The sequence below is a fragment of the Apodemus sylvaticus genome, chromosome 23 (assembly GCF_947179515.1).
Source record: "Apodemus sylvaticus chromosome 23, mApoSyl1.1, whole genome shotgun sequence".
Classification (NCBI taxonomy): Eukaryota; Metazoa; Chordata; class Mammalia; order Rodentia; family Muridae; genus Apodemus; species Apodemus sylvaticus.
Window position 1 is genome coordinate 40,927,494 of NC_067494.1, and position 22,816 is coordinate 40,950,309.

At 43.6% G+C, this 22,816-nt stretch overlaps 1 protein-coding gene across 2 annotated transcripts in view; it reads left to right on the forward strand.

Annotated features, from left to right (window-relative positions):
* Positions 1–18,431, forward strand: part of Fndc1 (fibronectin type III domain containing 1) — an 83,210-nt gene extending 64,779 nt beyond the window's left edge. For both annotated transcript variants that reach the window (XM_052169752.1, XM_052169753.1), the window contains 8 exons: positions 2,166–2,309; positions 4,753–4,983; positions 7,634–7,742; positions 10,661–10,740; positions 14,214–14,243; positions 15,364–15,525; positions 16,682–16,804; positions 17,696–18,431. In XM_052169752.1, the coding sequence (XP_052025712.1) occupies positions 2,166–2,309; positions 4,753–4,983; positions 7,634–7,742; positions 10,661–10,740; positions 14,214–14,243; positions 15,364–15,525; positions 16,682–16,804; positions 17,696–17,811 (995 nt within the window). In that variant the 3' untranslated portion in view covers positions 17,812–18,431. The remainder of the gene's footprint in view (positions 1–2,165; positions 2,310–4,752; positions 4,984–7,633; positions 7,743–10,660; positions 10,741–14,213; positions 14,244–15,363; positions 15,526–16,681; positions 16,805–17,695) is intronic.
* The last annotated feature ends 4,385 nt before the right edge of the window (positions 18,432–22,816 follow it).

Sequence of the window (22,816 nt, forward strand, 5' to 3'; positions counted from 1 at the left end):
GAGCGGGGTGGGGCAGACAGACAGAAGCAGAGCCAGGAGGACAGAGGAAGTAGGGACAAAGAATGACAGGAATAAAGAAAGAGAGGCTGGTTGGGACCATGGGAACAGAGAGGGGGAGGCAGGTAGCAAGCAGTCTTTTTTTATGCACCACTAGTACTGGCAGCAGCAAACGGTGACATAAGCAGCCACTAGGTCCCTGGGAGGAACCCAGTGGAATCACCTATAAGTCAACACTTTGTCCTTTCTCATTTCTTTCCTTTTCTAATTAAATAATACAGATGCTGCTACTGGTGTGTTGGTTTCCTATCATGGAATCTTTTCAAATAGTCAAGTTCAAAATTCCAAAATGCCCCTGGCCCAGCTCCAGCAGTCTCTTAAGAAATGGCTACTTCTTAGTTACTGTTAGGGGTTGTTACCTTGGGATTGTCTTGTCCCTTCTGGAATTGCCTCTACCAGTGAGAAGTCCACTTGGGAAACTAAGTGTGGACCTCTGTCGCCCAAGCCTAGAGTCTGCTTCCTCTCATCCTCAGACGTCTGGTGTCTTGAGCCGCAATCCTGTGAACAATGTTGCCTTTGATGTTTTCTTTATCCATAATTAAGTTAGACTCACTGCAGTTTTCAAATGAGGATTGATTTGAAAGAAAAACAGCAGGTGCTGGGAAACTCAGGAAGATTTCTCAGCACCTTGTAAAACACTCAGTTTTTTTTTCTTCTTATCTTTGAGCAGGTAAGGAGGATCAGTTTTGTTTTCTTTTTTAAATGTTAAAAGGTTAGTTCTTTTTAGAGCATCATTTGCAGTCTCCTCCCCAAAAAAGTCTGTACTTAGATTTTTTCTAAGACTAATTCATTTTTAAATTTTATGTGTATGTGTTATGTCTGATATATGTTTTTTCATCACATGAGCATAGTGCCTCTGGTGACCAAAAGAGGAGGTCAGATTTCCTGGACCTGGAGTTACAGGCAGTTGTGAGCTACCTAATGTGGGTGCCTAACTGAGTCCTCTACAAGGGCAACAAGTTCTCTAAACTGTTAAATAATCTCTCCAGCCCCAAGGATTTTCTTTTTAAATATAAATTTATTTTCTGGTATGATTTTTAAAGAGTTATATATATATATATAACTTATTATTTATCTGTACACATGTGTGTTGTCGGAGTTCATATGCACTGTGTGTGTAGGTGCCTATGGAAGTCAGGTTAGTCCTGAGGGTGTCAGGACTAGAATTGGAGGTGCCAAAGGTTGTGAGCCACCCGCTATGGGTGCTGGGAACTGAACCTAGGGCGCCTGCCTGAGAAGTAAGTGCTCTTAACCACTGAGCCGTCTCTCTATCCCCAATGTGATCTTTTATTGCTTGAAAAGAAAAAAAGAAAAGGAAATTCCAGTAAGTATTAGTTTTGGGCATGAGCACTGCCTGGAAAGTTCTAAAGGTCTCCCTTTTCTGTTCCTAAAACTTCATGTTTGTGGGTGCATGTGTGTCTTTGTTCTTTCTCTTTCTTTCCATTTTAAAATATGCAACTGCATATAACAGTTGTTCTAGAGTGTGTTTTGAGGGGGTGTGTGTGTGTATGTGTGTATATATATATGTATGTGTGTGTGTGTGTGTGCATATATATATATACATGTATATATATATACACACACACATACCTGTGTATGTCGAGTGTGGCCATCTCAGTGTGTGATATGTGTGATATGTGGTATGTATGGTGTGTGTCTCACTTTATGTGACATCTGTATATTTGCATGTGATGTGTATATGTCTGAATATGTGTGTGTGTGTGTGTGTGTGTGTTGTGTGGCATCTATGTGTATAGGGTATGTGCTGTGTCTATATGAGCATACGGTATGGATGTATTGTGGCATGGTATATGATATGTATGTGCATAAGTATGTGTGTTTATGTGTGAATTAGTGTTTGGTGTGGGGGATAGGTCTGGTATTGTTTGTGGTGTGTGTGTGTGTGGTGTGTCTATCTGTCTAGGTGGTGTGTAGTGTCTTTATGAGTGTGTAGTGTGGCTGTATATGTGGTGTGATATGTAATATATGTATGTATGTGTTTGTATGGTGTGTGTCTGTGCATCTACAGTTAAATCACAAGTATCCTTAGATTGCAACAAGTGCCTCTTCTGGTACCACACAATTACAAAGACTTCATATCTTTTCAGATTATGGATTTGAGACCACAAGGCCACTGACCAGCACCATGCCCTCAACCACTGTGGCCACACCAAAAGTCGTCCCAGAGCAGGGCACTGTCAGCTCCTTCCCAGAGGAAGAATTTGACCTTGCTGGAAAGAGGCGATTTGTTGGTGAATATCACTTCCTTAACTGGAGAAACCGATTTTAGCTTTGCTCCTTGAAGACAGCATAACTAAGCTCTGGCCTGTCACCTTAAGAAAATGCTTCCCTGGGGTGAATTTTCCATGTGGGGTAGTTTAGTGAGTCTATTTCACGTAGATGGGCATTAAAGTCAGATATGAGGAGGACCAGAGAACTGTTAGTATACAGGGGACCTCAGTGAGTGTGTCCATAGGAGGGTGCACACATACATGTGCACATACACATGTGTGCACACACATGTGCACATACACACATACGCACACATGTGCGCACACACGTGTGCACACAGAGGCCAGAGGTCATCCGATGTCTTCCTCTGTCACTCTCTATTCTATGCCCTTGAGACAGCATCTCTCATAGTACCAGAAACTCACTGTATCAGTCAGGCTGGCTAGGGAGATCGCAGGGTCTGTCTGACTCCAGGCCCCAATACCTGGGTTACAGGAATCCCCAGCTATGCCTGACTTTTTATGTGGGCACTGGGGATTCAAACTCAGGTCCTCACACTCATACAGTGAGTGTTCTTACCCACTGAGCCATCTTCCCAGCCTGGTAGCCAGGTTTTTTTGAAGGCAAGTTAGATGGTTGGACCTTCACTTGCTCATGGCTTGCTAAGTTCTGAACAGTGCAGCTTACTGAATTGCTGTCACTAGTGCTGGCTATTCCACAGAACCAATGCCATTTTTATACAGTTATCTTCTCCAACTTCATTAGCCTCAGAGAATTGGGATCCGGAAATTCATTTCTCCCCTCTTCTTTCTCGGCAGCTGAAACCATTTCAATCGAAAATTCTGTGTAGCTCAACTAGGTTCTACTTCCGTTCTAAGCCATCCCTTTTCCCAGGCCCTTGATGAACTGCACTAATGAGGCAGTTGGATTAATATGTTACTGAGTGGAGACAAGCAACAGCTTAAATTAACATTGTGCTTTTCAGTTTCCAAAACAAATGTCTTGCCATGAGCAGAGAAGACGTCTTGCCAGCTAAGACACTGTGACTGGGCGTCTCATCATATGAATTCAAGAGCAAGACCATTAGCCTGAGGCAGCATTCCAGGGCCTGAAGCCAGTGTTTGCTGTGGTGTTCAGCAGCTGGTGGAGTCCACCAAACCCTTTCTTCCCTCCCTGCTGTCCCACAACAGAAAGGGAAAGAAGCGTGGTATCAGTAGTGGTGTCTGTACCAATACCATTTTATACTGTGATACTATTATGATACCATTCAGTGTTAACTTTAGCCCTTCCACAGATTGCTCCTAAAGACCAAAAGGTCTTTAGAGATTTCTAACCATTACAGTGAAGAGAACTAGAGGGTCTTGAGTGGATAAAGCCTGAACTTCAATTCCTAGGCATTCCTAATTTTTTTTTTTTTGAATGAAATGCAATCAAAGGGACTTGGGTTGGTAGTAGAGCCTTCTGTTTGTCCATGGCTCATGAATGCATTCTCACTGTAACAGAGTACCAGGCCATGGCTTGCATATTCCCAGTCTCGTGTAGCCTCTGAAATCATGTGGTTAGGAAGGGCTTCGACATGCCATACATGTAAGAAGCTGATCAATGTGGCAGAGGGCCCCTTGGGCCTTGGCTTCATGTCCAAACTTCCAAGAAGCTCGGAGGTTCACAGAGCTCTACAGGAGGCCACCTAGGGAAAAGGCTTGAGGCCATCATCTGTTTCTCGGGTCTCAAGAAGGCCAAGGAGATGGAACATGATGCAGAGATGCTAGCTAACGGGCTCACGGTTTCCCAAATCTGAGGGCCTACACAGGGAAGAACACTGGAGGTTTATATCACACAAAGTTGTAGTCAGAGGACCTTTCTAAATCACATTGAAGTTAGAGCCATCAATGTGGATGGCCAAAGAGGCCTTTTGAAACCATCTTATTTTAAGCTATATGCACACGAACCTGTTAAAGAGAGATAGGGATATGTTCTTTTACATTGCTTATGTACATGTGTACAGTGTGCATATAGGCATGTGTTGGAGCATATACATGTGTGGGGGCCAGGCACTGGTGTTGGGTGTCTTCCTTGCTCATTCTACACTTGATTCGCTAAGGTAGTGTCATTTATTGAACCCAAAGCTTGCCAATTATTGTAGTTTAGCTAGCCAGTTTACCACAGGAATCCCTTGTCTCAGCCTCTCACATATTAGGATTATGGGTAGCTTCCACACCTGCTTCACTGTCACATGGATGCTAGGGATTGAAATTGGTCCTTATTCTGTATCCCCAGCATGCCCTGTATCCCCAGAGACATCTCCTTAGTCCCAGAGATGAGCTCTTGAGATAGCATCAGATGTCTCTGGAGTCTTGGCAGGAAGAGGCTAAATCGTGGGTCTGATTCTATGCAGCCCATGCTATGATTTTGTTTCCAAAAAAGAAAAAAAGGAGTCCAACTGAGCATCTCTGTTCTTTCCAGCTCCTTATGTGACATACCTCAGTAAAGACCCATCGGCCCCGTGCTCCCTGACTGATGCTCTGGATCATTTCCAAGTGGAAAGCCTGGATGAACTCATCCCAAATGACCTGACAAAGAGTGATCTGCCTCCTCAACACGCTCCCCGGAACATTACTGTGGTCGCCATGGAAGGCTGCCACTCTTTTGTCATTGTGGACTGGAACAAAGCCATCCCTGGAGATGTGGTAACAGGTGTGTCCTGTTCCAACAGAATTCCAACTGGTCTGTAAGAGAGAGGAGAGATGGATGGGTGGATGCACAGATGGACAGAGAAGATGGGGAAGGCAGACATCCTTTTCAGTGGCTTGGGGTATGTGGGTAACTTCAGGAGCATTGTGGGTAGTTAGGAGAATACTGGACGAAAGCCAAAGTCCTGAATTATAATCCTAGATTGGTTTGTGTGATATTGGGTTAATAATATATCATCTTGCTGGGACTTGTTTTCTCATATGAAAAATACAAGTACCATTAAATGTCCAATATCTTGACTTCCTGCAAATAAGCAGCCAGGCAACCACTTGTCAGAGATGCTAGAGGAGAGGATGGTGAAAGGTTTCTACTGAAGTGCTTCTATATTTCTCCTTCTCCGGTGCCTGCTGGCCACTCCCATAGCAGCCTGTGTGTTTCCCAATTCCTTATGCGGGCATTGGATATAATGGGGGAAAATCATACGGGTCTTAAGCCCCCACCTCTGGGCTTTGGCCTATGAGATGCTTGTGAGTTTCTGTTGCTCTGCCAAGATGACAATCGAGCACGAGTCTGTTGAGATGAGTTCTTACAGAAGAGAGTCAACATGTCCTTTCATGAACAGTCTCCTTTGTACATGATTCCTACCAGGCCTGGGAGTTGTGTAAGAGGAAGGTGCACACGTTGGCTGTGAATGTGTTCCTATGTGGCAGGGGGTAGTGTCAGAGGTTAGAGGTCAACGATATCCATTGCAGAAGTCACTTGCATAACTTCAAGCTTGTAGTGTGTCTGCTGTAGGACCCCAACGTTGTCCTTTAAGGAGAGGAAACATTCAGGAATATTCCAAGGACAGCGTCTCCTGTGGAGTTTGTGTAGTGGCCCCAGAGCCAGGGTAAGGAACCAGGAAATACAGTCCCCATGCATCCAGCCCGGTGTGGCCGAAGGGTTAAGGGACACAGGGCCAGTGTGGGTGAGTGGGTCTGAGCCTTCGGTGTAATGGACAGTTGCTTCTTTCATGATGTGCGCGGAGTGAGACTTGCCACCCTCCACCTTAGTCCCCGAGACAGGAGCTGGACGTGGAACTAGATTGTTGACCATGAATTCCAGCAGTCTTCTTGTCTGTGCCCACTCCCCGCCCCAGCAATGAGGTTATAGGAAGGCGTGTGACCACAGTAAGCTCTTTGCCTGCCGAGCCATCACCCCAGCCCGTGATTGGCAAGCTTTAAAGGCAGATGGGGTCCCAGGGAGTCTTTCAGTCCCGCCACATGCCTGGCCGTCACTGTTGGTATTCTTCATCTCGTATAAAGGACAACTGCAGGTCTCTACCAAGAAGCATGGGGTTGTCTGCCTTTTAAATTGTTATTTATGCATTCATTTTACAAGGTGGTGGTTTTCAGAATCACACTTTCATTCCAGTGTATCATCTACTTTGACCATATCCACCTCCTCCTCTCTTTCCTTTCAACTCCCCCTTTCCAAATGGTCTATCTATTTATCGAGCTATTTATCTATTGTCTATTATCTACTATCTATCATCTTCTATCTGTTTGCTTGTCTGTTTATCTATCATCTACCTACTTATTATCAATCTGTCAGTTATCTATCACCTACCTAGATCTATTATCAATCTATTATCTATCATCTGTTATCTATCACCTACCTATATCTGTTATCATCTATCAAATGATAGATGATAAATATCTATCATTTATTATTTATCTGTCAATCATCTATCTACCTATCTTCTATCTATCTATCTATCATCTATTATCTATCAGCATTTATTTGTCTATCATCTATCTGTCTGTCTATCATCTATCTATCTATCTATCTATCTATCTATCTATCTATCTATCTATCCATCCATTTATCATCTATCTATAGTCCACATATGATGGGGAAAACAGAGCACTTGTCTGAGTCTGGCTTAGTCAAATACCAAGTGCAGGGAACGGCTTTTTTTTCCTCCCACTTCTTCTACGTGCAGTCAAGATTAGATGTAACGAGCCCCATGAGGGGAGTGAGGACAGGGGATGGTAGAGTAGAAAGAGAAGCAGGGAGCCAGCAAGACAGAGAAAGCACTTGAGTTTGCTGTCTCCACCTGAATTCGCCAGATGTTACTGAAGTGAGCCGTCCCAACTCAGTGAAATTTGCTCTCCTTGAGTTTCTCATGGAGCCGTACATGACAGAGATGAGCACATGCTTTGGCCCTTCCCTATCACACCTCTGTGTGATTTGGTTCTCAGTTAGCTTCAGCTTTTAACACAGCCCAGAATTATCAGAGGGAGCAACTGGGGTGTTGCTTCTATCAGATTGGCCCATAGACACAACCACAGGTTTTCTTAATGACTAAGTGATGTGGGAGAGCCCAGTCCACCATGGGTGGTACTATTCCTAGGCAGGCAGGTGTGGGTTGTATAAGAAAGGAAGCTGACTCAAGCCAGGAAGCACATTCTACAATTCTGCTTCAAGCTCCTGCTTGAGTTTCTTCCCTGATTTCCCTCCCTGATGGACTTTGACCTGGAAGTGTAAGGTGAAATAAACCCCTTTCTCTCCCAAGTTGCTTGTGTTCATGGTGTTTATTGAAGCAACAGAAAAAGCAAACCAAAACAGTTTCCTTGATGCTCACCAGGTTCCTCCCTCTTCCTGTTTCCAGGATACTTGGTCTACAGCGCCTCTTACGAGGACTTCATCAGGAATAAATGGTCAACCCAGACCTCGTCAGTGACCCATTTGCCCATTGAGAACCTGAAACCAAACACAAGGTAAGTATGGTGGTTGCTTACAGACAAAAGGCTGGACCTGTGAGCTCGGTCATAGCATCCTTTGATTGGAAACAAAGAATTAATCATCATCATGTCCTTGAACTCTTGGTTTAGCCCATGGGATACCAATGAAGGCTCACCCTGTGCCATGCCTCTTGCTAAAGACTGTGTTATTGTGGTTGTTGCTTGACAGTTGTGCTTGGCCCTCATTTTCTTAGGCATTATCTCAAGGGCAGAAAGGCTGTTCTATGGAAGAGAATTGATTGTTTCAGTCACTAATGTGACATGTAGGTAGTACAGCCTTGCGATGTGACATTAGTGGGACATTATTTCCAAACGTGTGAGGTGGATATTCAGAACATTCTAGAAAGATGTGTCCAATGCATTAGTAAAGGCTACAAGTCTGCCCTCACCACATGAGGAATGGCTGGCTGATAGAGCACTGTTCTATCAGCCAAGGTTTATGGCACTCGCTGAGAAAGTGGCCAGACTTGTTCCCATCAGTGTCTGTTTGTTCACTCTTCCATTGTGCTGCCTGGTTTGGAAGGCTCTACTCTCAGAAAGTGACCAGGTCAATGAACAAGTGTAAGGTGCTGGGCATGCCTTAGCCAGGCAGTGGTGTGCTGGTACAATGACCATCTGGGCAGCTGGGCATCGGGTGGGGAAACCCTTAGTTTATAGCATTTTCAATGCCTGTGGTTCAGGGACTCCCACCATAGCAGATTTCACAATGACAGTGAACTCACAGGATCCTATAGCTTTACAGATCCTGAATAGTTCATGACTGACAGGTTGTCCTAACAGCCAAAACACCATGCTGTTGTGTAAAACCAGTGGGTTTGCCGTGAAGAACTCAGAGTGGCTTCCACAGGCTGTGGGGTACAGAAAAGTGTGGACTAAATGACCCAGTAAACAGACTTGTGCTAGAGAGAACAGGATCTGACCAGAACCAGGCTACCAGGAGACTTCCCCAAAGCTGGGAACACTCCCTGTGACATTTTAATGTGACATTTAGGCTCACTGGAACCAAGCTTCTGTAAACTGTTATGAATTGCAGGACTTGGCAGATGGAAAAAAGCAATAAATCAGGGAATAGAGAAAGGGTTTCATTCTTTTCTCATAGCAGTTAAAGTTGACCAGAGGAAATAAAAGGAGCAGAATCAGATGGAACAGGACCAATATTCTTTTTGACTATGCACCATCATTTCTTCTATAGCATAGCCACCATACATATTAAAAAGCTGGAAGATGCCTTCCAGTGGGTTCACCACATAACAACCAGGAACAAGAATTGAATCGTAGTTTCTCGACCTCTTCCCACCCAATGTTCTTTCCACGGCTTTGGCTGCCATATTGGATTTCTGCCATTTTGACTGTCAGGTGATGGTGGTGTAAGGTAGAGTTATATTTGTTCTAACCATGGCTCTGGGTCCAAACTTCATTCAAGCAGTTCTTCTCATTTATTTTGGGTCAGGATTCAGAGCCTGGAGGTGAGCTAGATGCAGCCCTCTTGAAGTGTACAGTACTGTCCTCACAGGGCTTGTTGTGTGGCAGGAGAGACAGATGTTAAAAAGGGAAAACAGATGTAGACTCCCATAGCCAGTGCCTTGAGGGAGTTTAGGGAGAGTTTATAATGGAGGAATTCTTGTTCTTCTGAGCCTGAAGCCAGTCAAGCAAGATGAGGAGAAAGTTAGGTCCAAGACATATGTGGTTCAGTAACCCAGAGAAGAGGTAGGCAAGGTGAGGTAATGCAAAATTGCTCCAGGAAGACAAAGCCCTCAAACCTTGAGATGTTCTAGGGAAATGGACGGTCCCAAAAGAGAAGAATGGGGATGATGGACAAGAGCACAGGCTTTTGGCTCTTGGGGTGGAGTGGTGGCGTCAGGTACGATGTGGCATGGGGACATCTCTGGTCACATTCCCTCAGGACCCATGTGAGCAGCAGCTACAACACAGCCAGAGCAATATGGACACAGTGAACAGAACACCCCTCCCTTTTGCCCTCATGATTTGACTTCTCAGGCTGCTGTGAAGGCTCAGGTACCCATCCTGCTGAGACCGCCTCTTTGTGGAAGGTGGGAAGGGGCACGTGGTCTTTCAGGAGAGACAAGAAAGCAATCTACTCAACGGAGGAGCCAGAATCTAAAACTTGGTGGTTTATGTCAGATCCTGTTTGTTGTTGTTGTTTTACTAAAACAAGTGTATTCTACTGTAGTCACTAAACAGGGCCCTGTCATCACTCCTTGGGGTCTGCATATTTTAAACTCCAATTTTACAGTAAAAAGCTGAAATCAGAGTCTTAGATCATACTTCATTAGGGGTGTGAGGGCCTGTGCAGCATAAGGGTCCCACATGGCTTCTGGGTGTAGATCTCCTAATTTTTGAATGGCTTCTCTTTAAAGAAAAAAAAACATTGGCAAAATTCAACCAGAAGTATTGATGCATGTAATCCCCCTGTTGGGATTGCCGGTAGGGTTTTGCCATAAACCACTCTACAGCCACTGAGCATGAAAAATCAAGAAACATGTACTTCTGGGTCAACTGAGGTTTGAAAACACATTAATTGTATGTATCTTTTTTTAAAAAAAAGAATTGAAATGGAAAAAGAATCAATAGTCATAATATATGGATGATTTGAGATTTTACCAAGTGGCTTTCCTCTTAACGGTTAGTGAATGCGCAGGAATATGTCTGTGTACCGTGAGACCAGAGGTGGTGATGTCATTACCTGTGGCTCATGGCCACCCTCCAAATGTAAAGTCCCTCCTTAAAATGTCTTAGTGTATTTTAGTCGGTACTTGTGTCTGTAGCTAGGTTAGCCAGATAAAGGATTTTGAAATAGTTGAGTGAGACATTTCTTCTAGCCAAAAACTAGAGGAAAACACTATTTCTAAGTTTTTGTTTCCTTTCTATTTCAGGTATTACTTCAAAGTTCAAGCCAAAAACCCTCATGGCTACGGGCCTGTCAGCCCTTCAGTCTCATTTGTTACAGAATCAGGTACGGGCACCGTCATCTTTGTATTGCTTGCTTTGGAAAATGAAAGAAATGACCAGGATAACAGCCATTGGCAGAGTGGAAACTGAGGCAGGAAAATGCCTTCCTTTCTGTTGGATGAGTTCAGGTTTCTTTTTATAAAACAAACTTACCCCCCACTAGGTCAGGAGAGAACTGAGGTCAAATTCTTTTAAAAAAAAAAAAAAGAAAAAAGAAAAGATTTATTTTATGTAAATGAGTACACTGTAGCTGTCTTCAGACACACCAGAAGAGGGCATCAGATCCCATTACACATGGTTGTGAGCCACCATGTGGTTGCTGGGAATTGAACTCAGGACCTCAGGAAGAAGAGTCCGTGTTCTTAACCACTGAGCCATTTCTCCAGCCTGGTCGAATTTTTTTTTTCCACTAATTTATTTATTCACTTTATATCCCAATGTCAACCACCCTTTCACGAACCCTCCCCCCGCCCCCACAGCTCTTCCCTTTATTCCCGTGTCCCTTCTTCTCTGAAAAGGAGGAGCCCCCTTGAGTATCACCTCACATTGGCACATCGAGTCACTCGATGCATCTTCTCCCACCCACTGAGGCCGCACAAAGTGGCCCAGTTAGAGGAATGGGATCCTGACAGGTGGGCAACAGATTCAGGAACAGTCCCCAGCTCCAGTTGCGGGGAAAGCACATGACGACCAAGCTGTGCATCTGCTGCGCATGTGCAGGGACTTAGCCACGTGGTGCATCTGCTGCGCATGTGCAGGGACTTAGCCACGTGGTGCATCTGCTGCGCATGTGCAGGGCCTTAGGTCCAGTCCATGCTCGCTCTTTGGTGGTTCAGTCTCTGGAAGTCCCCAAGGGTCCAAGTTAGTTGACTCTGTTGGTCTTCCCGTAGGGTCCCTATCTGAGGTCAAATTCTGATGAGAGGAAAAACAAATTTAGTTTTCAGTCTAAAGATGGGTTTGACTCATTAGCATAAAGTAGTTTCAGAGCTTTCATTGTTGCTGGATTTTTATTGTGTGATTGTTTTAGCTTTAATGAAACAGAATAGCCCAGGCTGACCTCAGTTCTGGGATTACAGGCATGTACAAGCTCAGCTTTTAAAGTTTAAGAGCAACATTTATTATTCCAAATATCTGGAAAAAACCCACCTTAGATGACCTGGGAGGCAGCTGCTTCTCCAGGGAGCCAAGTCTCCATCTGAGTTTTTTTTTTTTTTTCTTTTAAATGAAGAAGCAGAAATGTCTGTACTAAGTACTTCAAGTTTAACTTTTATTCTAGTGGTTCTCAACCTTCCGAATGCTGCTACCTTTGAACACAGCTTCCCATGTTGGGGTGACCCCCCAACCATAACATTTTTTTGTTGCTACTTTTTTTCCCCCTTCGGTTTTTCGAGACAGGGCTTCTCTGTGTAACCCTGGCTGTCCTGGAACTCACTCTGTAGACCAGGCTGGCTCAAACTCAGAAATTCGCCTGCCTCTGCCTCCCAAGTGCTGGGATTAAAGGCATGCGCCACCACCGCCCCAGCTTGTTGCTACTTTTTAAGTACAATTTTGCTATTGTGATGAATCACAATGCAAACATCTATGGTTTCTGATGGTCTTAGGCAATCCCTGTGAAAGGTTTGTTGACCCTCAAAGGATTTTTTTTTTTTTGCTACTGTTTCATTTTCACCCCATCCTCTGCTCTGGAGAATTTGAGAAGAGAACCCTTAGCTTTTTCCTCTTAAACTGACACCACTGCTTCATGCACAGCAGATGGTGTCAGAACGAGCTGTCTATGTGAAGCAGGAGAGAAGTTCGGGGTGATAGCATATCCTAAGTGTGGAGGGGAAGCTCTGTGATTTTATATATGTTCAAATTTATTAGGTGTGAACCCTGAATCGCAGTTTTTCTGACTGAGGATGTAGTGCGGAGGTCAGGCTTGCCTAGAATAAATGAAGCCTTCTCCTCCTGCTGCTGCAAAAATTAAAATAAGGAGAGGATGAGCGGCAGGCAGGAGAGAGTGTTAAGCCTATTTACTCCATGCACAACATTTATGAAAATCAAAGTGCTATCCAAAAATAGCCCAGTGGGCAGAGGCCTGCCCTAACACCACCTGAAAAATGATCATTTTCTGAAGCAAAACTTCTTCAAAAGCAAGTTTTATATTCTCTGAAATGATTTTTGCAGTTAAGGCATAAATATGTTTAGATAGGAAGTGTAACAGATTTGGAGTTATGTTTAGCCCTGGCCGCTATCCAGACGGTGTGCCCTCCAGCATCCTCCTGCTGCCCTGCACACATCTGCTCCCTCCCGCTAAGTACACATCATCTAGGATTTGATATACCTGCCCTAAAAGGTAGACTCCTGTGGCTGGCTGCTCTTCAAATAATCATTTTGTTTGGGGGTTGCTTTTGTTTTTGCCTTTTTGAGACAGCATTTCTCTGCATAGTCTTGGACATCCTGGGATTAATTCTGCAGACTAGGTTGGCCTTGAAATCAGAGATCCACGTGACTTTGCCTCCTGAGTGTTGGGATTAAAGGTGTGAGTTGCCACACCTGGATATTTAATTATCAGTTTTTGATCCATGTATTCTGTGTGTTAGTCTGTCATTTCTCTTTTATGCGGTTTGTATTCCATTGTATAGCTATGCCACAACCTGCTCATTCAACTGTAATTTAAGTTATTTCTGCTGTTTGGTAATTTCAAAGATGCTATACAAGTGTCTATATGAAAATGTTTGGATTTGTATTTTAACTTCCCTCGGGTAAACACTGAAGGATGGAAAAGAAGGTGTGATTTTATAGTACGCAGAAGAGTTTAAGAAATCACCATACTTTCCCAAAAGGGAAGTTTAAAAACAAGAACATTGCTTTTTTTTTTTTTTTTACAAAGTTTTATATGATACATTTATTTATGCATGCCTGTGTAAGAGAAAGAGTATATATGTGTGTGCATGCCAGAGAGTATGTGTATGCACATGCCGATGGACCTGTGGGAGAGTATGTATGTGCATGTGCGTATGTGTGCCACAGTGTGCATATAAGAGAGAGAGAGAGAGTGTGTGTGTGTGTGTGTGTGTGTGAGAGAGAGAGAGAGAGAGAGAGTCATAGTGTGCATTCAGAGGTCATAGGACAGCTTTCAAGACTTGGGTCTTCTTTCACCACACAGATCCTAGGGATGAAACCCAGGTTCTTACTCATTGAATCTGGACAGCTTGAAGTATACACACATGTATGCACATATGCAAATTGCTTTCACAGCACACAATTTCAAAACATCACTTCAGCTCCCGTGTCAACAATAAAGCAGTTGCCTGGAGAGTATTATCAAAAGACAATGCTCACAAAGTGAAACCTATGGAATGCTCTGGTATCTGATAAACAAACCTTCTATTTCCCCCTCTGTTCCAATTGGATTAGCTCTTCTAATTATAGTCGGCATTTCAACATTTTCCCAACATACGTTACAAAGTCAATTACTTGTTTTTTCATCCACAGACAATCCTCTGCTGGTTGTGAGGCCACCAGGTGAGTTTCCCATCTTGAGGATTCTGACACTCAGGTTGTGGGTGTGAGATGTGGATGGTGGGTGTGAGCTGTAGGTCACTACGGTGACCCACAAATAGAAATGGTGGAGCAGTTTACATCTGCACGACCTTTCATCCACCCTCCATTCTCTTTGTGGAAGAGAACGACTTGAGACTCCTTTAATATAGATGTTGATGGGAACAGCCAATACCTGTAAAATAGGGATTTTGTTTACATGGTCCCCATGAGCATCTTAAAGTGGTGAAAAGTTTGTAAAATGCAGCAAGTGTACCAGGACATTTTACCTCCTTTCCCTTCCGCTCCCACAATAACCTGAGCAAGCTCTGTGTTTCAAGTTCAAGACAGGAATAAAGAAGGACAGAAAGAGCAGGAATCTAGGCTGAGGGACTTGGAGTGCTGTCCCAGGTCCCAAAGGTCCAATGTGCCAATGCAGCTGCTTTTCCTTCAGACTTTTATGAGTCTCATGCTTTTTCATGAGCGTTGAAAGTCCTCTGTTAAAATACCAAGATACTCTAGCATAGAAAGAACTCTGTCCCTCAGCAATTGTAGTTAGCTTTTTGGATGCCTTGACAAAAAAGACTGAGAAAACCAGGAGAGGGGAGCTTATTTTGGTCTATCCTTTCTGAGATGTCAGAGCATAGCCACGAGGCTTCTTTGCTCCTAGGCCTAGGGTGAGGTATAACATTCTAGCTGAAAGGACACATGAAGCAGAGCTGTTCTCCACGGCTGGCAGGCAGGTGTGAGGTAGGAGGGGAGATCCCTTTAAAACCATCCTCTAGTTACTTGGTTCCTTCACCAGGCCCCTCTTTGGTTCCATGGTGAAGTGAGAAGCCTTCTAATCCAATCATCTCCCCACAGCCCATCAGAAGCAGATCAAACCTTTAGCACACGAGCTGTTGAAGGGTGCATTTTAGATCCAACCCATAATACCCCAGTGTATTCTAGTATTAAAAAAAAGAAAAAAAAGATACATATTTGCTCAGAGAAGCCCAGAGGGAAGTCAGGCAGTTGTCTGATAGTTTGTGTGGAACAATAAGCCCTGTAACCCACTGTACCTCAGAGTGTGTTTTTTTTGTGTGTGTGTGTGTGTGTTGTCAAGGTGGTGAGCCCATCTGGATACCATTTGCTTTCAAGCACGACCCTGGCTACACTGACTGCCATGGTCGGCAGTACGTGAAACGGACATGGTACAAAAAGTTTGTGGGAGTTGTTCTCTGTAATTCTCTAAGGTATAAGATCTACCTCAGTGACAATCTCAAAGGTAAGTCTTACACATGGGTGGCTATGGTGAACTTCTGTCCATTACTGATTTGGAAAACAGAGGTCTTGGGACATGGAGGCTAGGGGAAGTGTGTATTCACACACACACACACACACACACACACGTATATATATGTGTGTGTGTATATATATATACACACACAGCATTTTTAGGAATATATATATATACATACTGTGTTTTTAGAAATATATATACATACTGTGTTTTTAGGAATATATATATATATATACATACTGTGTTTTTAGAAATATATATACATACTGTGTTTTTAGGAATATATATATATATATATATACTGCTTTTTAGAAATATATACATATATTGCATTTTTAGGAATATATATACACATACTGTGTTTTTAGAAATATATACATATATTGCATTTTTAGGAATATATATATATATATATACTGCTATTTGGAAATATATACATATATTTATATGTATGTGTATATATATACACATACATACACATTTTTAGGAATGAAATACAAATCCAAAATCACCTGAACTGAACAGTTTATTTTTCTTGCTAGAAAGAATTTATGCCTAACTCTGGATATTTACCTGCCTCATCTCATTACTAGATACTACTCACTCTCTCCCTTCTCTCTTTGCTCATCTTCATGTATTTCTGTCTCTTTATGTCTCTTCTACCCATTTTCTTTCCCTTTAAAATCTCTAGGAGAGATTGCACCTTTCAGACCCTGGCATGGGAAACACAATGTGATCCAGCCGCCAGCTGTGCTTCAGCACCATGGACAGCACCTGGTGCCCGAAACTGTAGGGATCAGCTCTAACTAGACAGACCTGTCCGACTTCCAATCTCTTCTTCCTTCTGTTTTTGCTTTATTCTCTCCGGAAAGCTGAGGATTAAGAGACCCATCATTTACAGAGCTGCCTGTTCCCCCCACAACTGAACATATGTTAAGTATTGAGTATACAAGATCTTGCTGGCTTCTTAGAACAGTTAATGACATTTGTGCCATTACGAACATTTTTTAGACATGGAAACTATGGAACACATGACTTAAGTAATGTTCCCAATTTAAACAGCCTCCAAAGCTTGTTCTAATTCATAAGCCAACAGTGATGTTCTCTAGTAGTCAACAACCTGTGGTATTCCCTTATGTAGACACATTCTACAGCATTGGAGACAGCTGGGGAAGGGGTGAAGACCATTGTCAGTTTGTGGATTCACATCTGGATGGAAGAACAGGGCCTCAATCTTATATAGAAGCCCTCCCCACTATTCAAGGTAAGATGAACAAAGCTGCTATTTTATACTGGGGGTGGGTGGAAGAAAATGGCTATAATGAAAAAAATTATGGTCGCTCTGTCTTTGACTTAAAATTTAGAGATTCATGCTGGGAGCACGTTGGATCATAAAGAGTAAGAATTAGGGAATCGAGGAATTAAAGCACTTCTACCATATGCTGGTCTTGGGGTGAGCCTTGGGAGACTGGAAATATAAGGGGGTATATAGGACCCCATCCCTGCTCTCAGAAACAAGCTCTGTCCCCAGGAAGAGAAAAGTAACTGTATAGAAAGTTCATGATAGTGGACACTGTGATATGTAAATAACAGGTTGTAGAATTGACCATGACTGGTTAGTGTGCTCCCTGATAGAGTGGCGGAGGCTAGTCATTATTTGGCATGAGAAAAAGCCAAAGTTGAGGGCAATAGAGGTCCCTAGACATCTTAAGGATGTTAGAGCATCTTCTACTTCAAGAGGTCAGCAATGTGATGATTTTTCTAGAAATATCTACAAGTCAACTACAAGTTTTCAGGCTTAAACCTTAGAGTTGAGCAGTTCCCAGAGGTTGGAAGCTCTGAACTCAGAGAACAGAATAGGTATAAGTGCTGTGTAGTTTCCCCAGATCAGGGTGCATTCTGCCAGGGATTCTCTCTAGTGGTAGCTGAAATCGCATTCTTTGGTGATGAGTGAGAAAAGTTTATCACCCACAAAATGACACATGCCTTGGGGGTAAACCTACTTTTCTTGTGACACACCAAACTGTCCCAGTGTGTTGACAAACAACACTCAGAAATGTTCACTAAAATGTTCTGTCTGAAAGCAGACCGCAGGGTAAGAAGTTTTCCTGTCAGTAACTCTGGTCTTTCCCTCTCTTTCCCACTACCTTTCCAGGCTACCATCGCCAGTACCGCCAAGAGCCCGTCAGCTTTGGACACATTGGTTTTGGAACCCCCTACTACTATGTGGGCTGGTACGAATGTGGAGTCTCCATCCCAGGGAAGTGGTGACCACAGGATGGGCCTGCTGCCAGTCCCCCCTCAGCCTGTGTGACTAACCTGCACTAGGGACTCTCGACAAAGGAGAGACTGTTCCAAGCCCGCTGCCTCAGTGTGTCAGGATGTCACAGGGTAGACAGGGCATTTGATCCTCTTCAGTCAGAATGTGGACACATCTCTTGGTCTGGACTATAAATATAATTCAGTTTTGCTGAAACTTCACTTCTCTGCACTTCGTTCATTTGTAGTCACACCTTCCAGAGACATCGACACTGCGGCAGATCCAGTGTGATTTCCAGACTCTCCAGGCACAAAACCTGGACACTGCAGGATCTCCAGGGACCAGCACTGGCAATGCTCTGCTGGCTTTGCAGAATTCTCTCTGCTTCTCTCCTTTGAATCAGCCAGCTTTAACCTTCACACGTCTTTGTATGAAGTTGAATTGAATTACTGAAATTACCAAAGGAAGTATAGCCTCTTTGAGATTTATCCTAAAGACTTATCCACCACTGGGGCTAAGTGCCTCAAATCTTATTTGTAAATTCTCAATTTTGTTATATATGTGTGTGTGTGTATATATATGCATATATTCACACTCATCAAGAATATTGATTAAACTTGCACTAAATTTATAGTTGTTTAGATGAATCTGTGAAATACTTTGTGGACAAAGGTTCTTTTTGTTAATATCTTTCTGAGATCTCCAGGGGATAGGTTCTCTGAAGAATATTGCTTCAGTTTAAAAGGTATGCATGCTTCCTGTAGGTGCTGCTTGGGTCAAACCATGATGGCATTGAGGAGTAACAGCATTATCAGCAAACCAAGTGCTTTCCTCCAGTCTTTTCCTATAAGGGAAATGGTTTTATTACCTTTGTTGAAGGATGGAGAGAGAGAGAGAGAGAGAGAGAGAGAGAGAGAGAGAGAGAGAGAGACTGAGACAGAGAGATAAACAATCATGGGGGGTGGAGGGCTTGTGTGCATATTTGTGTGTGTATATAGGTAGATGTATGTGTGGAGGCACAAATAAACTCAGAAGTCAAGCCTCAGGAGCTATCATCCTTAAGCAAGACCATGAGAAAAGGCTTCTCACTGAGAGCTGGGGTCCACAGGTTATTCTAGGCTGACTGGCCAGCGAGCCCCAGGGGTCTGCCTGTCTCTGTCTCCCCAGTGTTGGGATTTCAAGGATGCACCACCACACCCAGCTTCTTATCTGAGCCCTGGGTATCAGACTCAGGTCCCATGCATATATAGCAAGTGCTTCCCTGACCAACTCCCCTTAGCTTCTATATCTAATGTCTTCCTCGATGAATAAATACTTTAGGTTCAAAGTGATTTTAAAGTCATGTCTTTAAAAATTCAATTTTCTTTCTGTCCTGTCTTAACATCTTGAAATAGATTTAAGGACTATTAAGAAATAGTCCTCCCTGGACTGTAACACAAGAGGGTGGTGCATTTGGACCCTTTGTTTCCATAGTTACAAAGGTTTCTGGCTTCATATATTCCCCCAGACATCCCTGTGAGTAAAGGGCTTTGTCTTCTTACATCCAAGCGTCAGCATCAGCGGAGCAGAGATGGAGATACGGTGGGAGAAAGTGCTTCTGGGTCTGAAGGCCACTCCTGACCCCACCCCACCCCCCAAAAAAACAAACCACCAAAGGGCAGAGAGTGTGGTGCCAGAGTGTGCGGCTGGTGGCATTTAGTCCCTGTACTGTGCTGAGGTGATGGAAATTACCACAACCTTCAGAAGATAAGCAGCTAGCACCAACACAACCAAACAAGAACTAGAGCATAGGCCATCAGTCAGGAATCATCTCTGGGGTGATATAACCATGAGATAGATGACTGACAGACAGACAGACAGACAGACTGGAAAGATGGCTCAGCAGGTAAGAGCACTTGCTGTTCTTATAGAGGACCAAAGTTTAGTTCCCAGCACCAAAATCTGGTGGCTCATAGCCTCCTTTAACTCCAGATCCAGGGAATCTGACACCCTCTTATGGACTCTATGGGGACCTGCACACCCATGAAAACACACACACAAATTTTGAGAGACAGGATAGATGAATAGAAGATACATAGATGATATATATATATATAGATATAGATATAGATAGAGATATAGATAGAGATATAGAGATATAGATAGAGATATAGATAGATATATAGATAGAGATATAGATAGAGATATAGATAGAGATATAGATAGAGATATAGATAGAGATAGATATAGATAGATATATAGATATATAGATATATAGATATAGATACATACATAGATATAGAGATATATACATAGCTACATAGATACATACATAGGTAGATACAGAGATATGTAGATAGACACTATTAAAGGTCTTAACTGAAGCAATTGGCTCACATGGTTACAGACGATGACAAGTCTCACAACGGTCTGTCTGAAAGTGGGAGAGCTTGGCATTCTGGCAATACAACTGGGTTTAGGGCCGTAGAGCCTAGAACCAAAGACATCATGCCAGTCACTCTCAGGCCAAGACCTAAGGCCCCGAGAGGCTGAGCCAAAGGCATCTGAGATAATGGTCTTAGAATTCTTTTGTAGAAGAGCATGTCCCAGCTCTAAGGGCAGGAAGGCCTGCTGTCTTTCCTCGGTCTCTTTCCTGAGGCCCCATCTGACTGAACAGCATTCATCCACGCTGTGGGTGGATGGTCCACCCTGACTGACATGTCAGCGTCCCTGGGGAACCCCTATTGCAGACTGTCCCTCTAGTGTCTCATCGCTTCTCTAGGCTCCAGTCAAGTTGGTAACAAAAATGAACCATCATGGGTAGTGCTGTCAGCAATATCCCATCCAAGTTAAATTACAGAGTACATCGGATAAGTCTCCAGTGGCCATCTTGGGTGTGACACTTTGGAAAGGCCATTGACAGCAGGGTGACAGCAAGACAGAGGCAGATATGAAAATATGACTTCACACTGTAATGATGTCCACCAGATGCTCTGCCTGAAGACAAAAATGTCACCTCCCCAGAAGCCTGTGAGGAAAGACAGAGTTTGCCAACTCTAGAGGTTAGAGCAGATGCCCATGGGGTTACAGAGAAAGAAAACTGGCCCAGAATGACAACTAATTTTAGAAGAGCCCAACCAAGAATGAGTGTCTGTAAATGGAGAGCTTCCCTTCCCTGGGGGGGAACCTGAAACAACCCAGGATGCTGAACTGTTGGCCTGAGACCCACCTGCTATATGTGCCTGTAAATCCAGAATTGTCCATACACATGTGAAGCTCTGTAAAGAATGCTAATAGGAAAGACAAAAGCCAGTAGCCTGGAACACCAACCACAAATGGTGTGGGAGGCCCGAAAACATTTATAATCTGTCCCTTTTAGGAAAAGTCTGAATAGTCAAGAGTTTGAGTTTTCCATGTTTAAAATCCTAATGTTAAAGTAATATATACTAGGCTGGGGAGATATCTCAGTGCTTGCTGCGATTTGAGTTGGATCCCACACTAAAAGACACACACACACACACACACATACATACATACACACTCATACATACATACATGTAGCACACACACGTAACACACACATGTAACACACACATAACACACACATAACACACACATACACATACATACACACACATACGTAACACATACGTAACACACACACACGTAACACACACACACACCCCCACACGTAACACCCCCACACGTAACACACCCACACGTAACACACCCACACGTAACACACCCACACGTAACACACACACATGTAACACATACACACACATACACACACAAGCCCATGTGTCATGGCATGTGCTTTTAATCCCAGGCAGAAACAAAAGAAACCTGGGAGCTCACTGATCAGCCAACCTCACAGAACTGGTGAGTTTCAGACCAATTGAGAGACCCTGTCTCAGAGGTAGGAGCCCAGGCAATAGCTCAGTTGTTGCGATTCCTGAGACTTTTCAACATGAGTTGGAATCCTAAACCATGTTACAAAAAGCTAGGCATGGTGGCATGCACCTGTTACGCCAGCACTGGGGGCCAACTAGCCTAACTGAGCCAATGACCTGGGGAGCTTTGAGTTAAGGGAGAGCGCCCCCACACAAGTGTTCGCACTCACACAAACAAGAATACCACACACTAACTGCACACACGCATACCAATATGGATGGCTTCTAAGAAACAATACCCAAGATTTATCTCTGGCCTCCATACACGCATACACACATATACACACACTTGCACATATATCAACATGAACACACATACAGTCAGGCTGAGGAACGGTTGATTGGGTCAGCTGCCTAGTCAGAGCCTCACTCAGCACCTTGGAGTCTGGATCTGAGACACTAGGGCAGGAGGCTAAGAACAGTGGAGCTTCCTGAGGTATAACAGTCATGATCTAGGGATGTCACAGTGTGCCTTAAGTGAAAATTGTGGCTGTGGTGACTCTTCATGGTTGTCAACTTGACTCTATTTGGAATGAACTACAATCCAGAATTGGAAGGCTTACCTGTGATCCTAATCTGGAGGCTGAGAGAAACAAGTTTCTGACCTGGATCTTGGCTTGGAGATCTTGAGGCATAGTGGCTATGAATTCCAGGAGACTAAGGCAAAGAGATCTCTGAGTTCAAGGTCACCTGGGACAAAGCAGGTCCCAGATCCAGGTGTGGTGGCACAGACCTTTAATCTAGACCACACCTTCTGCTGGAGACCTTCATAAGGACATTGCAAGAAAATAATCTTTCTCTTCTTCACCTGCTTGCTTTGTGGGACTGAGCAACTGCTGGATCCTTGGACTTCCATCCACAGCTGCTGCTGACCATTGTTGGGAGTTGGACTACAGACTGTAAGTCACCAACAAATTCCCCTACTATATAGAGACTAACCATAAATTCTGTGACTCTAGAGAACTACGACTAATAGAGTGGACATTCAGGTAACAGGCATCCAGCAGAAGCCGGTCTTTAGGAGAAAACTGAGCATGCACACAGAATAAGAGCAGGACTTATTCAAACGAGGAACCCAGCAGCG